Source organism: Aythya ferina (genome assembly GCF_964211825.1).
Source record: "Aythya ferina genome assembly, chromosome: 1".
In the NCBI taxonomy this organism is placed as follows: domain Eukaryota; kingdom Metazoa; phylum Chordata; class Aves; order Anseriformes; family Anatidae; genus Aythya; species Aythya ferina.
Window position 1 is genome coordinate 134,225,043 of NC_140296.1, and position 26,477 is coordinate 134,251,519.

The window sequence follows — 26,477 nt, forward strand, 5'->3', positions numbered from 1 at the left end:
CAGTATTTCAAGCCAGCTTGCTTCTCTCTCAGATACTCATCTATGATTAACTTGCTTCAATTTAAATACAAAGTGTCTATGAGGCCTTTAGGCACAACGAACATCTGTCTGCTCTCTTTCTATCCTTACACATCTATAGGTGGGCTCTGGACCAACCCACACAACCAGGCTTTCCTTGGGCCTGTGAGATATGTTGATCTGATTCGTGTCAGTATGGAACAGTGCTAGGGCCGCATGGTATGATGAATGTGACCTTCTGTCTTACATACTCTTGTATAACCACAAGTCTAAGAAAAACAGAATGGTTAATGTATATAGTTCTTGTACCTTGCAAAGGAATGTTTTAACAATTCGTGTCAATAGAGAGCAGTTCTGTCTGTCTCTGGGTCCTGCACTGGCAATTTAATTCTTCCACAGATGTGGTTTCTTCCCTTTCCTCCCAGTGTCCCAGTCTCCCCCTCATTATAGTCAATTTATCAAATCTTCAGAAATATTCCTCAAATCCATGAGCCTACTTGCTTTTGTTACACCGAACTCTTATTCCTAACAGTTACAGCCTTTTTGCCTTCTTTGTGGTTGATTTAGCACTGCTATAGATGTGACTGGAGTGTCCCTGTGAATGGCCTGTGAGGAATGTTTTAACAACATCATGAAGTGTCAATAGAGAGCTATTTGTATTTGTATGTTCTTTCTTTGAAGTCTCTGATGTCTGGGGGTTTCAGAACAACTGCTAACAACTAGTAACTGTTACGACTTCTGAATGGGACACTATGCAAACCCCTGATATCTGGCCAGGTGGCCAGGAGATTAAGGAGAAGAAAGAAGCTGAAGGATGGCTAGAAGACAAATCTTGCAGGGAACTCTGTAAGCTTTTGACATGCTGCCAGGGAGTACAAAGGGGAAGGACAAGAAAAAAAAACCTGAGAGGAAGACTACAAGCCTTCAGCATGAAAGACCCCCAGAGACCCCCAGGGGGACCACCGGAGACTGATGCGCATGCTCCAGTAGGAGGGTTTGGATCCCGGAAGCTAATTATAATAACCCGTGTTTTTATTAGAAGTAGTAATGAATATGTATCAGCCTACGAGCATAAAAATCAGCTGCTTGATGTAACTGGCGTGCATCTAGGTGGAGTGGAGACTCCCGACGCACCCAGCGCTGTTTGCTTACCTCTATTCTTTTAATAATTTTTAAACTTTGATTATAATCCTATTTTGGGACTGAGCGATTTATAACAGGCCCAAATTCTGCTGTCACTTTAAAGACCAGGATGTCACTGTTTCATGCTGTCCATCATGCTAATAGCTTTTTGTGATTCTGGACAACAATAATGGCACATTATAATAATTTGACCAGCCATGACTAGTGAAAACCAAAAAGTTTAAATGATGACATAACTCTGCTCAGGGTTTAAGGAGCTGAGACTGGATGAAGCATCACTAGTCCTTATGTATCGCGTCACCATTATCCACAATGACAAAAACAGGTTCTGTTTGCTGGCAGCCTGAACCAGATGAAAGCACACAAAAAGTTCAGATATCAAGAGGTGAAAGTGAAGGTTTTAGGGACATGAAGTGGTGCAGTGACTTCTTCCAAGCTTCTGCTGAGGTACGGCAGATTGGGAAAACCTTTCTTTCAGGCTGTTGTGTGACCAGAGTCCTACTGTAGGTTTATACAACTGACAATGAGGTTCAGAGAGGCAGCACAGTCCAGACCCAAACCATCCATCTGATCATGGATGCAAATGGTGTCAGTGGAGAAAGGGGACACTTCTCACCCTCCTGATACTCTGCAAAACAGCATTTGATTTGGAGAAACACGAGACTTTACCTAGGGAAAAAGGTAGAGTGTCAAGTGTTAAAACAACTTGAATTTTTCCTGTATGTTGTATAGTTTAGGCTCCTACTTGCAGACTATCATGGAGATGAGTCTTTCCAGATCTTTTACAAAATGTTCATGACACTGACTAGATCTGAAAGACTCAAGAATCAGCAGTCCTGGTTCTTCTTCACCACCACCATGGATAAGTTCTCTAATTAAGAACAGAAACTCAAAAAGGCAGAGAAGATGGAGGCATTGTGAAGAGTTTGCATCTGGGTGCAGACCTCTTTCCTACACACATACATTCAGCTTCTTCCATACTGCTGAAGTCTAGATTTCTTGTCAGTGCCAACTGCCAGCATATCACCATCCTCAAGGAACACTTCTTATCACACTGCCTTATTCATACCTTCATCTGTCTTGGTGCACATGTAAAATACGTAGCATGGAGCACTCTGGATGCTCCAGCAAACCATGCCTCTATCAGCAACACAGGCTACCCATCAAACCTATCCACTAGTGAGTAACCAAGATTCCCACAGATTTTCCAACAAAAGTGACATGTTTTCATCGTGAGGGTGGTCAAGCACTGGAACAGGCTTCCTAGAGAGGTGGTTGATGCCTCAGGCCTGTCCGTGTTCAAGAGGCATTTGGGTAATGCCCTCAATAATATGCTTTAACTTTTGGTTAGCCCTGAAGCAGTCAGGCACTTGCAGTTGCTGATCTTTGAAGGTCCCTTGCAACTGAACTGAACTATTCTGTTTTGTTCTATCCAATAGTCAAAGCTTCCCTTCAAAGGGAGTCTCTACAGCCAGACTAATGCTCATATAAGGAGGCATCTCAACCTTCTTCTCTAAGAGTTGAGGACACAAACCTCATCACTTTCAACAAAAAACATTTTCTTTGTTATCTTCCTCTGACAGAAATACACAGTGGCATGTAATTAATAGTAATATGCTTATTTAAAATAAACAAACTGATAAAAAGAAGTCCTAACCAGAACCCTCAGCTGCACATGCTTCTTCCCAAAGGGAAAGGATGAGAGAAGAAATAGCTTACAACAGATGTTAATCTTTCTGCTTGATACATTACTGAAAGGCATTCCAAATACAGTGATGAGCACAGTATAAAAGCTTATATAGAATAAAACAGATTAACAACTATATTTATTAAGGGCTACATTTTCAACCAGGCCCCTGCAAACCTTTCCTTTGAAAAAGCAATTTTGTTTCTATGTTTTCTGCATGCATACAGTCAATGAATATTAAATACTGCTGGAAAACCCTTTGCTTAGTTATATGCCATGCTGATTAAGTTACCTTGAATTGGATTATGCCTCCTCCTCCACTAGCATTCCAATACATCCCCCTGGAAGTGCAGAGGGTTGTATGCCAGAAAGGTGAATGACATCCCTTAGGGGATTATAGTCCTTTTCTCCTGTGACATCGTAATAACAACTTCACCCAATTCGATTATTCCATACTCAAAAAAACAATAAAATTCTAATCTCTCTCTTGCACAATCCAGTTTAACTTTTTATACAGACATGCATATCTGCTAGCTTCTTTTCTAGTTTCACAGAAGGCTGACTCACATTTAGTGATATGATTTTTTTTTTCATTTTTTAATGCCTATGCACAGTCTTAACACATTACACTTAAAAATGTTTTAGACTTAGGACACACACAGAGGTTCTGACACAGACCAGTCTGATACGACACTTCTCCTGCAGTACACAGTGTCATTGCAGAGCTTGGGTTCTGGCTATAGGAGTTACTTTTCTTTTAAGAAATCTTCCAGAAGTCCTGTCACTGAGGAGGCCAGGAGCTGGTTTTGGTACACATGTGAGGAGAAGCAGCAGCTGTCAGTGGGACTATGCTGATGGTAACTATGACAAGAAATGTTATAAATCCGAATATGCACTTAGGTTTGGGGAACATCTAAAGACCACAGCCTCTGACAGGTTTCACACTGTACCTGTGATGAATAAACGTGGCAACAAAGCAGTCCTTGCCCCAAAGCAGCCTGAAGTGATCAAATTCAGACCCTACTGAACAACGCATATTAAATTCACTTCAGAAGATAAAAAAATAAGCAGCTCGTGGCAGTAGAACTGGCTAGGGGCTACTGAAAAACACGCATGTTTTATGTAAAGCAGCTGTGTATACCTGTTTCTGTTCACTGCTAATCTATGTGATAATTCCACCATGGCCTTCTGCTGTGCAGCTCTGTGCTATTCCAGTCAGGAATGCCATCAACAAAGCAATCTCAAGCCCTGCCTTCAACCAAGACTGGAAAAATAGGTCAGAGAAATAGCATAATAATCTGATCTAACTACTAGTCAAATCTTCAGTATCTCTTCATCAATTTGAATGAAAATTGGATTGGGCCCAAATTACTTACAACAAAATGGGAGGCTTATTTTAATGTCTTTGCTGCTTTATTTAAAGTGTCCCACTGGAAGAACTTAAATTAAGATTTCTCACGTGCCTTCAGGTAGCCTACAGTGTGAGTGACATTTTTATGTAAAATGGTTCAAAATAAACAGATTGTCTGTACCACAGCTGGAAACTGGAGCCCTAGCCTGACATGGGGCCACCCCTCCTTACAGCTGACAGGTGCAAAATAGAGGAATAGCTCAAGAGTAAGAATGCATCATCCATATGTTTGAGTAAAGGACCTCCACAATTTGGTTCTGAGAGTGCAGCAGAGTCTACAGTTTCATAATGTCTCAGCCAACTGGAAACTTCAAAGGCCAATATAAGATGAAAAAGATGATCTGGAATTAAAATCCCGAATGTCATGGGTCACAGCAGAAATGTTATTTATTTGAGGAAAACAAAAATAAATTAATATTCTGGAGAAAAGTTTTTTAAAAAAAGGAAAAATGTCCACCAAAGAGTCTTGTTCCAGTAAATAATGAATGCCTAAATAAATATTATTTGTACTGCACAATGAACTTGTAATTGATGTTTATTTGTTCTCCATTTAGTAGCAGTTCTGCACTAAGTGACAGGATTTTTCTGCCATTTGAGAATGTGCAGATTTTGAATCTTCATTCCCTATATGGACGAGCTCCTGAGGGTCATACCATAAACCCATTCAAATGAACAAAACAAATGACAAGTATCCATACAAATGTGGAAAATGAGAAAGCTGTATGTATTGTTTTACGTAAGTACAGTTAAGTGCCTCAGTTTATTTATGTGATGATTTTCTGCTTGACTGTAAAATCATATCAAAATGTAAACTTGATCTCTTTTAAGCATCAAGCAGAAAGTTTTGATGGGGAAACAATATGGAAATGTTAAATTTCTCTGCAAGCTTCAGGAGGGAGAGGAACATATAGACCGTGACAAACTGCAGAGAAAGACACAGCCTGTAAATGGGGCAAGGCAGTTGCCAAAGAAGGTGGTCTGGTGCTGTAAAAAGTCAGAAAATGCTCAGAACATAAGAAGTTCTCCTGGTACTGTGGTCTTCTTTGTAGCTGCATACTTCTGTTTTAGTTTTGACAGCAGTAAGATTGCTTCGTAGTTATTTCCAATGCTATCTGTATGAAGTAGAAAACTATGGCCCAGGGCTGCTGTAAAAGCACTGGTATTTCATCAATATTAAGTATGATTGCATAAACTGACCTGAAATTAAAGACTGTGCTAGGATACAAGTGAAAAGTGAAATGCAAACACAAATACTGCCATGAGCTCAACAGCAAGGTAGAAGGAATCTGTGTTATTTTCAAAAAGTTCAGGAAATCAGCTTCTTCCACTTTTTTTCAATTCTTCAAAATGTAATTAACACCAAAGGAAAATTTTTCTTCTTACTAACAAACTTACTAACTTCTCTAAGTGCAACGTTTGCAATGTCATCATCATTGCTAAAACATAACCTTAATGATAATTTAAGCCCCTGTTACAGGTCTTTCCACTGCTCTTGAACCTCATCTATTTTCAGAAGCAATCTGCTAATCTTTGACACCCCAAAACGGAAAAAAATCAATGTGTCATTATGCTGAAAGAACAACTGAAAAGCAAAGTCTCAAACTTGATAAGAAAACTATGACCTTCCTTTACGTTCAGAACTTTGTTTTCCACAAATGTAATTTCAAGAGAGAATTTAAGAACTTTATCTTGGAAATACTCCTTCCTCCAGGCAGATTTAGCTCATAGATCTGCTACTAGATTCTGCACTAAGAAAATATTAGGAAAAAAAAAATACAGGAGCAATAGGAAGACCCAACATTGACTTCAGAGATAGATCAATGTTCATATAAGAAAAATAGACCTCTCAGGGCCACACAGGGAAAATAGATTTATACTTAATAATCACAAGCCTGAAAAGAAAATCATAGAACTGCAATAAAACACATGTTGAAAATGACATTTAAATTTTTTGAGAAAGAAGGTTGAAATGGGGAACAAAGTATATAGTAGTGGAAACTGTGCTGGATATTCAGAAAAGAAAACTCAGGTCTCAATCTGTGGGCATAACTTGCCTTTCATTCCTACCTAGCCAATCCTGCCTCAGTCTGGCATCTGGGTTGGTTGGGCCAAACACTATACTGGGATAGGCACAGAGAAAGCAAGTAAGTTAGTAAAAGAATAAAAGAATGCATGTGTCTAAATCTTGAACACAAAGGTTAATACCTCTACCTCTTTTTTAACTATACATTTGCAGATTTTTGCATTAGTGATTTCTGATTCATTTTATAAAGCATAAATTTAGAACCTGAGGTTTGCTTTTTTTTTTTTTTTTTTTTTAAATGGCTAAAACAGTATGCTTCCAAAAGAAAACTGATTTTTCTTTTCTTCATAAATTGGAGAAAATCACAGTTCAGCTGTTCAACTCACCGGTGAGCTGCCCAGTAATATACGGGATCAAATAAGTTAGTCTTTGTTCAGCCAAATGAGTGTGCTGACCTACACAGGCCTGGGGATCAGAGAGGAACAGAGCAGAATACATACAAAATGACATTAAAAAACAAAACAAAAAAAAAAACAAACAAACAAACAAACAAAAAAAAAACAACTTGGAACTGTATTTTGTACCTGAGGTAGCACTGCTGGTCCTTGTCCTGCCAACCTCTGCAAGGAGCTGACCTGAGGAACCTTAATGGGCACTGCAGTGATAGTTCCCAAAGTCTGTTGGAAGAAAAACAGTTGAAAATGGTTTAAAACAATGGCACAACTTTCCCAGGTAAACTTTGCCCTACCCAGCAATTCCTTTTCCAGCTCTTTGTCTCTTCCTTTGACTTGTGGCAGAAGGATATACCATGGCAGTCCACTTGGAGCTCTCTTACCCCTTGTAAGAGACACTCTTCCTTCTCTTTAACTATCTCCTCAAAGCACTGTTCATTAAAGCCTGCTTTCTCCTCACCACAGGTCCTAATTGTGAGTGCAAAGGACATGCCTCATTATTGTGAATTTTTCTTGGAACATGTGGCAAACACAACTGTGCAGCCATGGCTGAAGGCTGTCTAGGCACCTGCATATTTTCAAAAGAGAAAGATGAAATGCACCACAGTGAGACTTCAAAAAGTGCACTGGTAAGATGATGCATTTCATGGTAGCCAGGGTCATAAGTGAAGTTCACTGTGTCTTAGTAAATAGTAAATACTGAATTATTGAAGCTGAAAGATACTTACAAATCTACTGTAGCACACTATAACAAAACATTCAGCAAAGATAGCACCCATTTGGGCCAACACAATAGCTATTATCATCCACCTTCATTTTCTCTACTCTCTTTTCTCTCTGTTGCATAACAATTTTACTCAAAGCTTATTTAAGAGATCTGAGGTAGCTCCTTCTATGAGCAAATACATTGCTGTCTTCTACATACAGCTTACTTTGTAGGCAGAGAAGCGATATCTATTAACCGAGTATTGTCTTTATCCCTTATGAATTCAGAAAGACGCCAAAAGAGTAAACAAAATATGCTTTTGCAATACATTCAAGAACATATTACTTCCCCACCCCTAAAAATTGGTGTCTGCTCAGCCCCTATTCTTTGCTGACTTCTCATCCATCTATAGTGGTACAGATATCTATAGATGTACATTTATGAATTCTATTATAGGTGGTCTGAATGGCACATCTTTTTCAAGCCTCACCCACAGATGTTCCTAAAATACTGAATCTGAGATGTTGTAAATAACTTGTACTTCATTTTCTCCAACAAAAAGGACAGATAGTTTACAATTTTAAGATGGGGACCTAGGTATAAAGAATATTACAAACTTTTCCTTTTTACCCTCTTTCATTCACTCAAACCCAAGTAAAGTTCCTATTTTGGTTAACTGGCCAGTATTCTTAAGACAAAATTTAACAACTTCTATCTAATGTTTGTTAATTGCTATTGGGACGACACAGCAATATAAGCAAGCAGATGACTGTCATTACAAGAGCAAGAGACACTTAGTCACTGATCAAAAACTTATTAGGCTGCTAGAAATGGCTAATAAGGAAAGAAAAACAGGTTCAAGTGAATTTTTCTGAATTTAGCTTTCCTCAGAACAAAGGTATTGGATCACAGACAGTAAACATAAAGTATGCTAATGTTATCGCAATCTGATCATGGAATTTATCAATAAAAGTGAAACTATAGCATAGCCAGTTCAAGCAAAATGAGACTGTACCAGGTTTGTGCTGATATGTTATTCTCAGACTTCAGCATCAGAGTTGTAAAATAGCCTCTTTCATTTTAACTATAGTGTTTGTTAAGAATACTGCGTATTTTCATGCTGAATGTTTTTGATGTACCTGTCCTACTGATTTACTTTCCTACTGATTTCACATTTTCAGCACTGCCACTCCTCTCATATGGTGATGTGATGTGATATATTCAGGAAAGTTTAAAATTTGCCAGAGTTAACCACCAAGGAGAGTTGCACAGCTATACAGTTGTACAGTTATGAACATGCAAGTCATTTTTTTTTCTGAGTGGATTTTTTTTCTGAGTGGATTTCTGAGTGGATTTTCTTGTGGATTATCAGTACCCTGGATTATCTATGGAAAAACATACTCCATTAATACTGTATTGAGCCAGAGAGGGGAAAACAAACAAACAAACACAGCATTTCTATCTGAGGACACAAAAACACACAAGATTTACCTTCCTGCATAAGTGAGGATACTGGCAGCAGAGTGAGGTAGAGGGAGTGTTTCCACTGCAGTTATCACTATAGGGTGACACAAGGGATAACAAATATGGGGAGGATACTAAAACTGTCTGAATTAACGACTTCTTTGTCCTCTCTACCGTATCATGGTCTCATACATTGGGAAGGACAACATGATGAATTCCTGCAGTCCGGATGGAAGGAGAACCTGAGCTGCCACCTGCTGCTATCACCACTTACTAGATGTATCACCACCCCCTGCTTTATACTAGCATGAGCTAATTAATTCAGCCCAGTTATTTTGCTTTTTAAGGTCAATATCAAAAGGAATTTCCCAACCCATGCTAGAGGATCTAGAAGTTTATCGCACAGTATGATCTACATTTTCCCTCAATTCCAGCAGTGTTTATGAATAGAACAAGTTTTCTTTGGTAATGCAATGAGTCCAAGCCAAGTTTTCTCTGCAAACTCCAAAACTTCTCTTGGGCAGCACATATATCTCTACTGCAAGCTAAAACACAAAGTTCTTCCATCTGGAAGGTTGTGCCTAAAGTGTGGCTGCAACTCTCATTGTTTTTATACATGCTACCACGGGCCTTGGAAAAGCACATTCAGATATTCATATTCCTACAGATATGACTGGATTTGCAAGGATTTTCAGACTGGCAGACAGAATACTATGCATCCAAATCAGAAGTGCTGACACTGATTGAAATTGGGAATTGACTATAAAGATATGAATCCATTTGCTTGGAAGACAAGATGTGGTTATCAGTTGGTAGGATGCAAAAAAATTCCATGTCTGAGTAACAAACCTGTACTACTTCAGATATCAATCACGAGAAAACTAAACTAACCTAAACTAAACTAAGCTAAAATAAACTAAAATAATAAATCTGTCTGGAATACAATGCCTCTATCCTGTGAGAAAGGAGCACATCTCAGCTGCTGGATGCATTGCTGTGCCAATTCTGCTATGTTTAAAAACACACAGCAACGGAATCAAAAGGAATGTGAATGGGAAGAAACAAGAAATGCCATAAAACTACTCTGCACTCTTCTCTTGGCTTCACTTGAAAACAAAGGCAGGATGTATTGTCTGTGGGTATCAGAGGAATGAACTATCATTAACTCTGTCACCTGCATTTTCAAAAAAAATTTTCCTATTTATTTTCCTGAAGTAGGAGTTCTGCAGCCATCTCAAGACAGAAAAAACAAATTACAGCATTCTCGGGTTATGAAATTTTCAGTGACAAAGATACAGCCTATTGCTTGCAAATGCTGTTACAGTAAGGACCTGTTATTTAATATTCAAACAATGTCAGTACAAAAATCATATGGCCAAGAGAAAATTCAAAATTTTAACCTCACATTAATAATAGCACTATAGTATGGTCAGACAGAAAGCTATCTAAGAATCTACTTTAATTTTCACCCTTTGCATTGGTTAGTTATTTTTTCTCAGCATGGGCAATAAATAGATCAGGATGTATTAGAAAAATTCAACAACAGAAATCTCTCAACTTTTCCTGCAACACATTTCATCTTTATCTCAAGGTACTTCACCTAGGCCAATCTCCATTTTAGTGATGAAAAAACTAACATTTGGGGCAAAATAACATTGTCAGGGCTAACCTGTTGTACAGGTGGAAAAGCCAGACTTCCTTTTTCCAGTTTCTCATCCCTATGGTTGATTAATATCATCTCATCTGTCAGTGCACAGTCACATTTGAGTCCCCTATTTTTTAGGTCAGTGACAACTATGTTGGTGAGCCTGGTGGATCAAACACTTGTCACTCTCTAATTCCACACTAACATTTTAATCCATGTGGTGCTTTTTTTTTTTTCTTTTACCTCTCCTTCCTTTTTTCCAGTTTGTCCAAAGAGCAAGCTGGTGTACATTCTTACAAACCTTTAATTAAGAAGCTGAAAAGACATTTTTCTGGCAATGCCTGACCTTTAAGCACTTTGTATGAATTTATTGATACCAGCAGAAACAATAATTTAAAAGGTTATTTTATGAGTGCTGAATAGTTTATGGCAGCACTTTTGTCAAGATAAATGAGTTTCTTATTACTACATTTACAGCTCTGAGCATTTTAATAAAAAAGGTCCATAAAAGTCAAAGATAACTTCAAACCTCTCCTCTATCTAAGTCTACCTGGGCTTTTCTGGTGACCCTCTGAAACACCTACAATGTGGAAGGAGCACAGAAATGTGTAGTGATGGGGGCAAGTTAAGAGCCAAATTTATGTTGACCTCAAGAATTCTTTTGATTTTATACATATAAGACAGATTTATTATCTTTAATACTATGACGAGTTTTCAAATAAAAACAAACTTGTCAGATATGTGTCTCACTGCCTAATTTACCAAACTTTACATCCAGCAGCACTGATTACAGGTAAGCATCTGGGAGCTTGTGACCCCTAGGCCAACTCCTACCACAAGCACCAGCCCCTGTCTTGGACTGGAAGAGGAACCTCAACCATGCCATCACCCTCTGTAAGAGTTAATGGCTAATGAACGTGTATGGCCACAACACAAACCACTTCTAAACTTCTGTCTTTAGTGACCTATACAGGGTGCACGGCTACCTGGAATGCCAGAGGCACCTTTTTTGCTTGAGCAATCTGCAGGAGCCCATGGGGAGGAACCAGAGCAGGCCCATTGTGTGGTGACCTGCAGTCTCAGTTCTTGGGTAGATGTTTAACCAGTAGCATGCTCTGAAGGATCACAATTGAATTGCAAAAACATGTGAAGAGAAGCAAATGAAACACTCTTTATAAATGGGCAGTTTACTAAGATTATTATTATTATTATAATTAACAATATTGTTAATTTTGTTATTATTAATAATAATCATAATAATAACAACGAGAACATTCTTTAAAAGAAAAGTAACCGCAAAGTCCCAAGACAGGAGTATACACTTGCATTAAAAGCCAAAAAACAGTTCATCCTGTGTTATCAAAAGAAAAAGAAAAAAATTAGAAGATACTGCCAGGTAAAGCCAAAAACTAAATTCACTTCTTGACTTCAATTCTTCTATTAATGCCCAATAGCATTGTGGCTATTTGTTGTATCTTCTCCTCTGATGTTTCTTCTGCATTAAATCAACACTGTTCCTAGATCAAGGCACTCAAAGAGAACTGAGGGACAGAAGTGTGTAGGGACAGTGGCAAATGGAAGACATAAAAAGTGAAACAAAGCATGATATGGTCAGAGCATAAGAATTCAAAGGATGAAGGCTAGAGATGGTTAGATGATAAAAAAATGCTGAGCCAGAAAAAGGGATGAGATTTGCATTGTTGGTGATCAGACTGAGGGCCATACTTTAGTTGTCTACTCTTTGTTACAGTGTTATTAGTTAACTCCTGAGTTATTAAATTCATGGCTTGGATACCTTTTGATTTTAATCAACTTCTGCATCTCAGTCCAGAGTATGCAAGGCATATATCTCGTTTTTATTGAAACCTATTTACATTTTACTCAGTTTGGTTAACTATATTTTTATTTATGTATTTATATATTTCTGTCTGACTATGTCTTACTAGTTTAGCTTTGAATTATAAATTTCTTTCCCTCCTCGTTGGGATGCACTTACAAAAGCCTGTTCCTACAATTCATTATCCATCTAAACTCATTGTTGAGCCTGGGTACAGGAGGAATTTTGGTTTAGATCACAAATGTACAACTGTCAGGGGACACAACTCTCTTCCCATTCCAGAATTATACCAGACCAGACAAAACCACTGAAGTCAATCCCTGAAGAGAATCAGACTTGGGGAGCAGCAGAAGGTTAAATAGCCACGTAGTTTCAAAAGCCTGCCACTACAGCATGTTACCAAAATAAATACTTAACTCAGGAACATATGGGTTTGTTGTAGTTTAGCAGAAGAGTTCAATTATTTGAGTTCAACTGACACTGCGTTGCTGTATTATTTACAAACTATTTTATATTGACATCAATACTGCAGCACAAATATAGTGTTCTTACAATATATTACAAAAATGCTAATCTTTTTTTTTTTTTTTTTTAAGTACACATCCATCTCTTTAAGATCTAGTTCTTCCTGTTGCAAATAATATACCTAAGCTATTTAAAAAATGTTTTTGTCTGTTATGTGTTCAATATTGGCAACAACAGTTTTACAGAATGGATTTTTAATGTGGTAGTGACAGGGGAACAGATTGCTATGGCAACAGCAAAGATGAAAATTCTTAACCTGAATGGATCATCACTGAAGTAATTGCAGGTTTTTTTACTCATTCTACGTCCATTTTACAACTTGAATGCTGCATTCAACCTTGAGCTTGCTTTATATAAATGCAAAGCACTATATGCAACCTCCAAGTTCATTTGACTTAAAACTTGCTGCACCTTAGCTCAATAATCCCACATAGTTACCATTCTCTAGATAACCTAAATATCTGAATGCTATTATTTTTCCATATAGTCATCCAGTAAATGCACTGTGCACTTGGATGTAACTTTGAGGCTCCTGCAAGACATGCACATACATATTTTTAATTTCCTTCTGGACTAAATTGCTATGAAAAGCTATGGACATTTTTCCTCATTTTCAAAGTATGGTGAAATCACTGTACATGGTATTTCTAATAATCTGGTAGAATAATGGCATATTTTAGTTTCACACTTGGATTGTATCCCAAAGAGAGTGCACTTCAGGCACATATTTTGTGTAAACAGTAATTTAGCTGGGATTTCACAGAAATTTCTATTCCAGCTTTTAAAAGTGCTTATTTCCCCCACTTCCTTTCTTTCCACTCAGAATTCATTAATCACATTCTTGTGTGCACATTTATTATTGTTATGAAGTAGACAAATAGAGACGTAACAAGACCCATTGCTTTTTTAAAGTACCAGGTTTTTTTGAAACCTTTCTTTCTCTGGGCTCCAACAGTATCATTTAAACCACCCCCCATTACAGCCAAATAACAATTCAACCTATGTCAGACGCTTTTGCACTGTAACTGTGCTACTGCTCCCACTGCCTGTTGCATGGCCCAGCAGGAGGGTAGCAGCAAGCAAGCAGCAAGAGGCAAGGCACCATCTTAAATCCCAAACCTGCTCTGAATGTGACGGTGTGACCCAGTTCTTCATTGCTGCTGCATTATTTGTGCTTGTCGTCAAGGAATCCCACAGGTGGTATAGAAGCTCACAAGGGTATCAGAGGGGAATAAGAATAAGCAGAGATAAAACAAAGAGTTTTCTGCTTTTACCACAGCTCTCAGACTTTTCAGAGCACTACCTCTACTTTTTGCCACTTGCACATTCCCATCTGGGCATCAGAAATACAGACTCAGTTTAGCCACACTGTGGACAAGTATTTTGCCAAAGGAAAGATGCTGAATGAAGTTCAAGGGCTTCCCTGCTTCAGAAGCCCCACTGCTTACTTCCAAGATGGTAGAGAGCCATGCCAAATACCTCTTCTTAAACACAGCTTCCATCACATTATTTCCTGGTTAGTATCTTGTTTTAAGGCACCGTTACTGGAAACACTCAGGATTAGATCAGTCTAACTTCTTTAAAAAAATAAAAAGTTCAGCAATGCAAACTGTTTTAGCATGAACATACCTGTTCTGTGATTTTAAGCTTTATTCAGCAATCATATTCAATTAATTAAGTCTCCACCTCCTGCACAAATGAGTATAGTCTCACCAAGTTGCAGCAACACTGCTCAGCAGCTGTGATCACACCTATAGTCTCTTGCTCAGCTTATTCATAATAGATTTGCTGTTTAACTACTGAACTGTTCCAGGTTGATGATGTTTTTAATGACTAATGTCTTCAAATTACTTGTTCTCTGTTCACAGCCTGTGAAAATATTTCTGAGTATGGGGAAAAATGTATGTACAGCATGTCGCACAAAGCAGAGTCTTGCCTCTCTCAAGAGAATTCAAGCAGGTGCAAAATCTTCAACAGCAGCCTGGCACCTGCTAAGGCACTGCTGCTCTGTCCCAGGGCATGAAGGTTAGAGCATGGGAAGAGAAGGTGGTGCAAGGAAAAATTATGGAAAAAATGAATGCCACTCCTTACAGATTGAGGAATCCTCACACACCAGAATGGCCCATGCGGCTACTGAAAAACAAAGACTACCTTCCATCCACATTGTTCCACATCATTCCACCCAAGCACCCAAAGGGCTCAGAGCTGCTTTTGTAGTTCTGGCTGTGAGTTTTTATTATGCATTCTTCAGTTGCTCTGAAAACATGAGGGGAGTGACAGCTTGAGATGATCTAATTGCTCACTGCCACACAGGCCCTTTTGTCAGACCCTGAGCTAAGGTAATTCAGCTTTCGAACCACAAAGAAAGTTTTCTGCTCACTGAATTAGCTAAGGAAAGTGTCCAACAAGCACCAGAATAAAGACAAGGGGAAAAGCAACGTTTCCTAGCTGGGGGGAGGAAGGGGAAGCACAAAACACAAAGGCAAAAGCACAGAAAAATGGCTTGATGGTTCCAACCTTTCTGGAGAAACCAAGCTCTTAGAGCAGCTCAGCCATAATGACTATAACATTGTTACTGAAGGTAACATCCTTGAGCACAGAACTTGGGGAAGGAACATGGTTTTGCCCAAATTCCACACAAGGTGTGTATAAATATGACTGATCTTAATGTTTTACTGTTAATACAGTTAGCTAGAAGAAAGAAAGCAATAACTTTCCCAAGAAATGTTAATTTGATTGTGCAAAACATTCCATAAGCTTGCAGTATTTATTTTTAGGCAGGCCACTCAGCAATATTGAGCCACCTGCCCATCATCAAAACCCAGTGGGAAATACTGTTGTAGTACACCACAGCTGAATTACCCACCGCTATTGAATTCTCAACTTTGCTATTCAACAGTTCTAGGATTGCAGCTGTTCAAAATCGTTGTAGATGGCGTTATTTAGGTGCCTTCTTCTAATTAAAAGGAAATAATGCAGAATAGAGCAGCACCTTATTTAGTTTTGGAGGGTGATAAACTCTATAGAATTCACTTTAAAATGTAGTTGATCCTTTGATGATCTGAACAGAAAAGCTGAACTTTTCTGTTGATTTGTACAGATAGTAATAGGATTTGGCAAATATATATGTATATAAATAAATACATCTAGATACATATATACACACTGTGTACAAGAATACACACACACTTCAGAATACATCATCATGTATTACACATAATATTTTTTCCAGAGTTATAAATATACTAAAATGAACACTAGTATTTTCCCACAATGACAGAGCCAGAAAAATCTGAGAGTTAGTAAACAGAAAAACTCCTCTTCTTCCTGAGGTTCAGCATTTATGTTAGTGCTAGCAAAACTAGCCTTCTAAATGCTAAAATCAGTAAATTCTCCTTTGTTTGACTGCCTAGAAATTGTACCTGTGCCTCGAGTGCAGAAATCACAAGTCAAAAACTAGAAAAAAAATCAAACCACAGCTCTAGCCTACTGTGTAGCTGTGTGACTTTTTCTGGCTCCTGCTTAAGAGGTTTTGTCCTGCTAGTCCCAGATAAACCTGGATACTGGGCCGTTTTCCACAGTCCTAGTAGGTGTGAGTTTCAGAAAAAGCCCCAGTGTGCTTGTGTCCAACCTCACTCCAAGTGAAGAGTTAAAAACTACCTTCTCATTCCTCCTCTTAGCTGTTGTCAAGCCTTAAAGACATTAAAATCTTAATGCACTTTAAGTTTAACAAGTACTATTATCAAGATACCTGAAGGTTCACTTCTTGGCAAGCCTGGAAGCAAGGTGTCAGCATCCTAGTGTCTAGAACTGAATCCACAAACACATGAAGGTGTTGTGACATACACTGTCCACCTGCTAGGGCCCTTACTGTAGTTCTTTAGTAGGAACCCACGTGTCTCGGAGCAGGTATGCAAAGAGTATGAAGAGACACCTTAGGAAGAAATCTGCAAATCGGCACCCTGGGTCAGAAGCTGCCTAGATAGACTTGTTCAATACTGGTGTTTTACTACTTACTCCAGGTCTTGTTGGTACTTTGCTCTGAAAGAGACCTGCTTCAGAGCAACTTGGATTCATCTCCTGAGAGCCCACCTGGGGGGAAAACCTGTGTTTAAGCAGTTTCATTCACAACAAACTCCCAGAAAGCAGTGCTTTCCTTTCTTCTTCCTTCCTGTCTTTTCCTTCAGCCAATTTCATGGGAGCTGAAGTACCTGCTTGACAGAAGGAAGATTTCAGTTCTCACATTGGCCAGGACTTAGTCTCTAGTAACCAATTTAACTGTCAGAACATACTTGGGAGCTAGACTCTTCCAATCTTTTCTGCTAAATTAGTCAGTGAGATAAGAAAGAACATGGTCTTGTGGCTCAATGGTCTGAGAACCCTTGGGGGAAGAAAGGACCAATAATTCTAATCAATGCTTTGAACATCTTGCTGTTTAACCCTTTTTGACTTGACAAGAGTTCTTGCACTGCACCAACACTTTGGCATACAGGGAAATTGACAAGTAGGAATACAGGCAGTTACAGATTTCACCTGTGTCAAGACTTGAAAACTACTGAACAAATAGTTTGGGACTCTAAGTTTTGAACTCAAGACAGTTAGGTTCACTTCAGCACTGAAGTACTTTCAAAGGTCTACTCTAAATCTCTTTTGCTAGAAATTAAAGACATATGGAAAAAATACATCCTGTTTTCAGTTTATATCCGTTGCCAGTTTGGCAGCAGAGCAATGTATTCGTAAGGCATAACCACAAATCTCTATGAGCACTAACTTGGTCCCAGTGAAGGTCTGTCCATGTATCCATGCAGAGATCATTGCAGAGATCAGAACTTCACTCCATGGTCATTCCCAGAACTAAAAGAGGAAATACTTTTTTTTTTTTTTTTTTATTTTTTAAACTGGAGATTGGAGTTTTAAACTCACAGTAACTATCAGGGAGATGTAGAGAGAACTTTACTACCTGAAACGTTTTTAATTTTTTAGACTAACTGGCTGTTACTCAGCCAGGGTCATTTATAGTATGCTGTTGACCCCAAAAGCAAAACACTGATAAAAAATGCTACATGGGTTTTCAGTTATATTCTACTTGTAGACATGAAAGTTCTGTGTAGTCTACATCCTGATGCTATAAATTGAAAAACGTGAAAATTAGGATGAATGGGTCACAAAGATGTTTTTTTCTTTTAATGGTTAGTTTCTTCTCAAAGACAATGTAGTAATCATTAACGACATATTAAGCCAATCTTATTGCTATTAGGAAAATGGTTAGAAATGTTATCTTGCAGACAGTAATAAAACTTCCCGAGTAATTGCTGCTCCAAGTCTAGCAACATACTAGACTTCACTGGAGACATTCCAAATTCACATATTTGAAAACACTTACAGAATCATACTTTGCTCTTGAGAAGACTTACGAACTGAAACTTATTAAAAGTATGTCTTGAGTAAAGACTCTACATATCAAGACATAGGTTGTTTCTGGTCCTGTGTAATAATTTCTAAATGCAGAAACAGTTTTTGGCCTCTGTCTAGGAACCTGTTTGATCTCATATTCCCCAAGACCTGAGAACAAAGTGTAAACACTGAACATCGTAGGGTGGTTCAAAGCCACTTACTCTTGTTTTGAAGCCCACAGTAAGAACACAGATACAGTAGAAACCTGAAACTTCTTATCTGCTTTTTCTTATTAGGAAGGTTGGACTTTTCCAGCAATATCCAATGCAGTGTCCAATTTCCCATATAACAAGAAATATTAAGTGATACAAGTTGATAGAACATTGATTATTGGCTGTATATTTTGAAAAGACAAGGGCGGGGGAAAATGAGTAAAGTAATATTTCACTCTGAAGTTAACACTGTGAAATCTGCAAATAGTGGGATTTTATTAGAGCAACTGCAAATTAATTACCACATACATTCTTCTACTATCATACCCTGTAGCATCCCTGGCAAATTTCTCTGAGATTCTCGCTACTGTTAGGCTAAAACAGTTGCTTTTTGGAATGTTTTAACATACTCATTCCTGAAAGAGAAATGCATATTACATTAATCAAATAAGGCTGTCTAGTGTGTTCATTTTGTACACATAAGGACAGTAAATATGCAGGTAAGATCCTTAAATCCTCCTTGCCACTTCAGCAAACTACAGGAAATACAATGTTACTTATATCTTATCAAAGTTGTCAGGTACTTCCTAATATTACCTATTCAATCAGTAAAAAATCAAACTTATCTCTAATGCAGCCAAGTCTCATTGAAGCAGTGAGGGATACAACAATCAAATTGTTTGTATTATCACAATCAATCACTATATGTGCAGACTTGATGACAGTCACTGAACTAGGGTCTTAATAAAATCATACTGAAGTTTACAATAAGGACCTCACTGAGGTTGTCCTCGTTAACTAAATGTCTTGTATAAAAACAATGGGGACATGTTTTTGCTTTCACCGGTCAAATCTCCAAGGGCAATATTTGGACAAAAAATCAGAAAGATTAAGATCGAGCACAGAAAAACAGGTAAATACAAACTCTGTTACAAGCACAGGATTAATCCTACTGAAAACGTGAATTACACACATGGAAAACTTAAATTCAGGGTTATGCTCACCTACAGGAAAAAATCTGAAGTTACTGTTTTGAAGCCCGATTGTAAGAGCAACAAAAATAAACTTGGTTTCTCTTACCTTGCCTGGTACCTGGCCTATTTCAAAAGGGTCTACATTTCAATTTTCATACTGATAAAAATCCAAGTCCAATGCCAGTCTTTCTACTCAGAGGGCAAAAACATGACACAAGTCTACAGCGTACCTCCTGCATAACAATTATCTGCACTGAAGCAAGATCAACCCTAAGACTGATTTAAAATCAGTCAAAGAAGAAACAGGCTCACGATAAATGAAAGTTAGTAGCTAGTCTTTTCCCACACATACACATATATGAGTATCAAAAACACACTATATAGTTGTTAACAGCCATCCGCCAACACTCTGTCCTTGTCACTGATGGAAATGGAAATATATCTGTCCTGCCATATTCTCTATTCTCTAAATTTAGAGATGAAAAACTTTGGTTAAATTTGGATCAGATCACTCTCTGACTCACATTATCCTGCAAGGTAGCAATCCTTCACACGTCATACAAAATGGCCTCTGAATGTTTTGTGTAATTTCACTGCACATAGTCAAAGAATTCAAAATCATATTGTTAAACAACAGGAAACCCATACAAATAATTCTGATATAAAAAGCAGAACAGTGCTTATGTGTTTAAATATGCATTCAGGGAGCAAGGTCTTCAGCTAGAGTAAACTCACATAACTCCATTACTTTGAGCACACCTCTGCAGCTTCCTAAACAGTGAGGGTCTGGCCTTCCATACAGAAATACCTCCACAGACAGGTTTGTGTTTTTTCTTCTTCTCTCTCTCTTACATACACAAATGCTTTTAATTGCTTATTGTGTTGCAATTTAACTTGTTTTTTTTTGTTTGTTTGTTTGTTTGTTTTATAAAATGGCTGTGATGTGAAGAAAGGATAAAAACTAAACTCTAACTTCAATAAGTGCTAATAAATATTAATAAAACATAAGCATCATTTTTATTGCAATGTGAAACCAATTTATTATCCACAGACGAAATCAAATTGCTGCCTTTATTACTGCTAGGAATGACTTCTAAGATATTTCTATTTACTACTTGAGTATTTGTCAGCACTCTGTATTTACAGCATCTACTCTCAGTCTCTCTCTGTGTCTCTGCTAGTTATACATAAAATAATTTAAGAACAGCGTTTTCTGATACAGTTTTCCGATTAATTTAAATATAGACTCAGATACACATTATGAGATTAGTAGCAGACCTATTGCCAAATCCCGATACAGCTATAACAGCAGCAGGAAATCTTATCATGCTTGTATTTGCAATATAGACATTGAAAGAAGATAAATACAGAGTTTACAGTCTGGTACCAAACCCTGAAATTCCTGCAAATCATTCAACTACCCCACAAACTCCATTGATAATGAAAAAAAAAAAAACACCTCTTGATGATAAATAGAACTAAGACGTTTGGCTAGATTCCAAAGCCTTTCATTTCCTAAAGTGGTGCCTTTTATTAAAGTAGCAGTACACGTAGAATAAGTGGATGTTTTTATTCATCCTGTAATTTAGAAAACCTAAGAGATGATTTTCCCACCCCCAAAGTTGATCATCTTTCATTATTACAAACTGCACTTCAAGTTTGAATCACACATCCCTCACATTTTCTATCCATCCCTTTGCATTCTTGTTCCCCCGTTTTAAATAGAACTAACTTGAAAATTCTGACATTTTCAAGAATGCTTGCCTGGTAATTTCCGTGAGGCATAGACAGCCTCCAATTACAACAAAATAGCTCTAGTGTATTACCATTTATAGAGCATTCTTTGGTTTTCTGAAGTGAATCAAAGCTCTCTGTGGGAGCTACTCCGATTAGCATCAAAATAGTAATGTGCTAGAAACTCTTAGCATTAGAACAAGGGACTCCAAACTTTGTTTATGTGTATGATATATAAGAATGTATAAAAACATCACAGAAACTTCCATAAGAGGATTACCTATATATTCCTACACATGAAGACTTTCTGTATTAGGAAGTTAAAATAGCTCCCAAGGAAAGGTGTGAAATTCAAGTAAGTGCATTTCCCTCCTTTCACCTGGTCACTTCTGGATTCTCTGTACACCAGCCAATTAATTAAAATGAACTGTCCATAAGGACCTGAAAGATATACAAACAAGCTGAGAGCTCAGTCATTCTTCTGCAGGATCAGGAATCAAAATGAAAGTCCCTTTAGTTGCCTCCTTCTGCTCACGTTCTTCAGTAGGCACTCTTCCCAGACACTTGCAGGAGGGAAATCTATTCCATCAACACTAGAGCAGCATATCCAGATCTACATCTCTGGTCACATGAACCTGCAGAGGGTCATTAAGTGACATGAACGTAGCAGAGGACAGAACCACAGGACAGTCTCCAAAATTGGGACTTTGTGTTGTTTCCTGGTACAACCCACAGCGTGCTGTTTGTCCGTCCCCACAGAAACAAAATGGGAAGGGTTGCTCCTACGTTCTTAAAATCATCAGGCAGTCAGTGCAAGTCCATTTTTGCTCATCCTTTCCTGCTGAATACTCCACTGCTTTCACTAGAAATATTTGGCTGTGTAAGGAATACCACATTGGGCATAATGAGGTTTTATTCAGCTGTTGATAGTCTTTATTCAGCCTTTGATACCAGTTGGTGTTTGACCCTATTGTAGGCCAAATGAAAACACAGATTGAGAAAAGAAGAAATCCATGTACTTTAGATGTATTGACCACATGCATATGTCTGGGATATTTAAAAGGAAGCCATTTATAATCAGGAAGCATAAGTGCTTATTCTGAATCTGACATTTAAATATTCCATCAACAGCAACCAGCATTGCAAAATTGTTTAATTAACCTGAAAGGATGTAATTTTATGCTGTTTAGCAAGAAATACAAATTTTAAAGTGCTTTTATGCAGTATATATCAGAGCAGTAAGGCCGAATTCTGCTCTTAAGCTACCCCCATTTAAATATGGAGTAAATTCATATACCTCTCTTAATAAATCTGCAGCTAAAATGGTGCAAATGCAGGCAGAATATATCACACACTCCCTGTAATCCATTTCCTTAAATTACCATGCTCTTTACGACATTCTAGTTGTAGAGTTAAAAGTCAGTAAAGCCTCAGGAACTGAATGGATCACTGGATGGTGTGTGGGGCTTTGAATCATTGGGGTTCTCCCTCCCCTTGTCTTTTTTTTTTTTTTTTTTAAATTTAATTTGGCTGAGACACCTCTCTTTTTCTACATTTACAAATACATCCTGAACATAACAAGCCTTAAAGCTGTCAAAGTATGATCTAAGAGACTGAATACATTATATTAAACCCTTTGAGGTCCCATACTAAAGCAATCCAATGTCTTTGTGCTATTCATATTTGCAGTGTGTCTGACTGTCTGACAGCCTTAGAGGTGTGGTCCAATGGACTAAACACAGGACTGTGATGGATGAACCTGTACTCTCTCCTATGGTATGACCCCAGAAGTAACTTCATCTCTCTGTGCTTCAACTCCCCCATAAAATTTGTCTTACCTCCTCACATTGTGTGCTCCTTAGCAGACATACTCTCCAACAGATATGCTTTCAGTATCTACCATGGAGACCAAACAGAAAGGCTAACTGAGTGGTTAACAGGCTCCTAAGACTGCTTCAGCTCTCTCCTTATTCAGGGTGTCTGTGTGTCCGCAGGCAAGACCCTTGGGCCCAGGTATGGCAAGCAAAATTGCCAGTGGGATTTAGGGCAGGGAATACTTCAGAGAACCTAGATCCCTATCACAACCTCAGCAAAGCCCATGATGCAAAATTTCCTGTCCATCCTGCTGTTCTTCACAGCAGCTCAAGTAGGATCCCAGAGACGGATTTTAATCCTTAGGTTCCTCTAGCTCTGTCTAATTGTACCAGACATCAGAATTCCTCTGTCTACAGTAACTCTGCTTTATGAACCTGTGTCCGCAGGGCATGATGACATGGGCAGCACCACAACGTCACCCTTGGGCTTGCCTGTTTAAAATGCCACAGGCTTTTTGTGTAGTTCACTCATGCACTGTTAGTCACATTAGCTCATGCTGAAGACCAAGCAGCAGGTCAAGAAGTCAGTATGAAGCAGATGGTTATAGACCCACAGCAAGAACTGAAAAGGGTCGTGGCATGCTCCAAGGGCACATGGGACAGATTTTGTTCCCATAGATGTTGTGTGTAACATGAATATATCTAAGGGCATTCTTGAAATGACCAGAAAGTCCAGTAGTGTGGATGCCAACACATTGATTCTGCCAAAGGCAGCCCTTGGGAGTTTCCTCTGAAGCAGCATAAATGGATCCTTTATTTCTCAGTTTTCCAATGGTGAAATGTGGAATAATAGCACTTTAGTCATAGTAACTCCATATTGGGAGGATAAATTAACTATTGGCTTGTACATAGAAATTGTGGTAACATGGATCATAGAAGAAAGCTATATATAGCCACATAACCAATACAGATAAATGTAGCTATAAATAAACCCCTAAGTACTACTGCAATACAAATAATAAATAACAGGCAAAAAGACTTAGTCATACATGCAGGTGGATTTCCAATTATGGAAGAAGCACTTTTACAGAAAGCAGAGTGGAGCACATTAAGTGGGATGGAGAAGAGAAAGGTAATAAATCATGCTACAAATAAATTATTCTGAAAAATGGCCATCACAGGCAAAGGTATGTTCTTACACTTTTGGAATGCAGTTTTTGTAGTAAATTGAATAAACAGACAGCTAAGAAGTATATATGAGCATCCGATGTGTATAAAAGCCACTTTTTTGTGGAAAAAAAATGGATACCCATGTAGGTTGCTCGATCTAAACAAGGATAAAAGTATTTCTTTGAGCAATGGAGTTAATGAAGCATTTGTGGAGAACAGTTTACTATCTTGCCAAGAATTTATAGCCCTATAAATCCTCATACTGTATTTTACTTTGAAATAACCTCCCTGTATAAAGCCCCAAGATGCAACAGCACATGTGCATGGGGAGGCTTGCCAAACTTTCTTCCAGCTGATTCAGGGAATACACGCATCAGAAGGAAAGAATGGAGAGGAGCAGAAGGCAGATTTTGTGTAGTCAATTTTGGAGTCCTAATGGACAGGGAGTCAGTGCCATGCAAAGATCTTTTCTCATAGCCTCATAGAGTAACAGGGAACAGAGCACCACACCCAGATGATGGATAAAGGCCAGCTCTTTTATTACCAGTATCCTAATGTTCCTGCATCTGATACCCGCTTCACATTTTGGAAGCCTTCAGGAGTTGCCGTAGGTGAGCAGTGCCCAGACAGCAGATGACAGGTAAATACAGAGACCTCTGTCTCTGATGACAAAGCCAGGGCCAGGTCCAGCAGTGCTCTTGCTTCAGGGTTACGGGTAAGCTTAAACCCAGCAATGCTGTGCTGCCCAGAGATAGCTAAGCTGGCTGCAAACAACCTGTCTGGAACTACAGTGGTGCAGCAGCCAGAGAGGCAAAGGGTGCGTTGAGCAGTACCCAGCATGATGCTTCCAGGACATTGACTGCCTCTGCAGAGCCACTCTGTGCACTTCTGTGAGCTTCTGCGGAGCAGCTCTGTGTATCCACACCTTTGCGCTTCACAGCCCAGTGCAGATATGCCCTCCCAGTGCTTTTTTCTTTCATTACAGCTCCCATAAAGCAGCCAAGAGGGCTGACAGCTGTATCCCTCCTCTTTGCTGGTTCTCCTGATAGCTGACTGATCCAACCATCCTTTGAAAAGCCGATAGGTTTTCTGCTTTTCCCAGAACTAGGTTCTGGGATGCCTGCTGGCCCTCAGTTTTGCTATTTGGAAGAGAATGAGGAGGTAGCAGAGGGGCATTTTCTTTACCCACTGCATTGTTCCAGCACAGCAGATGGGACTTTGTCCTTCAGCAAAGCAACCTCGGATCCTGCTGATCTGATTTGCTGTTAGGAAACAGCAAATACCACGTAAATACGATTATAGTCAAAACATAATTTGAGAGGTTATAGTAAAATTTGTTATAGTAAGAGTACTTTGTAGGTGCAAGCATACTGCTATCTTATAACTATCCAGCAGTTCTAGGGCATTCCCTATAAAAGCAATAGTTATACTCTGAAGGCAAAGCAACTTCTAGCATGTATACAGCATATGCCAGCAAAATTCAGTTTATGCCAGCAAAACTCAGCTTTTGCCAACATAACTTGTTCCAGGTCAGACAAATGAAACTCTAAGCTTTGTTTCTCAGAGCTGGAGAAAGGGCTATACTCATGACATCCCTGCACGTAGACTTTCATCAGTGTAGCTCCATCAGTCATATCTTCATACACTGTATTGACACTGAAAGGCTGCCAAGGAAATGCATAGACCTAGCACTAGTTTCTTGAGCTCACGATTTCTGATGCTTACAGATTTAAATCATGGTTAATACCACAATGTTTCCTGTTTCTAATAAAAGATGTGATAATATCTAAACAATCCTCTGGTATCCATTATGCACATAGTTGTTTAGATACTTTTTTCAATGCAGATATGGCTTCTATTATAGCCAATGATGTTTCAAAATCACTTTAAAAATCTGCTTGGTAAACAACAGCCTAAAATGAAAGTGCTGACATACAGCTGCCCAAGTAAAAATTCTGTAACAACCTTATATTTAACCCTATCTATACTTAAAAGTTCTGTATTTAAATTATAGTGTTTGATGCCCTATTTTTTTCCACTGAATTTAATTTAGCATTTCATTCTTCCTGCTAGATACCACTTGAGACGACCGTATGCACATGCTGATCCCATTAAATGCTTTTGAGCAGAAACTACTGTGTCTAGATGTGGTCTACCTTGACTTCAGCAAGGCTTTTGACACCGTCTCCCACAGCATTCTCCTCAAGAAACTGGCTGCTCTTGACTTGGACTGGCGCACGCTTTGTTGGGTTAAAAACTGGCTGGATA

General features: G+C 38.5%; 1 protein-coding gene and 1 long non-coding RNA gene across 5 annotated transcripts in view; one reads left to right on the forward strand and one right to left on the reverse strand.

Moving 5' to 3' along the window:
• Positions 1-26,477, reverse strand: part of PHF21B (PHD finger protein 21B) — a 179,497-nt gene that overhangs the window by 37,723 nt on the left and 115,297 nt on the right. For all 4 annotated transcript variants that reach the window (XM_084505839.1, XM_084505840.1, XM_084505837.1 and 1 more), the window contains one exon: positions 6,867-6,959. In XM_084505839.1, the coding sequence (XP_084361965.1) occupies positions 6,867-6,959 (93 nt within the window). The remainder of the gene's footprint in view (positions 1-6,866; positions 6,960-26,477) is intronic.
• Positions 20,239-26,319, forward strand: LOC311429705. The gene is made up of 3 exons (XR_014688357.1): positions 20,239-20,311; positions 22,915-23,001; positions 26,283-26,319. It is a non-coding gene; the product is annotated as an uncharacterized lncRNA (long non-coding RNA).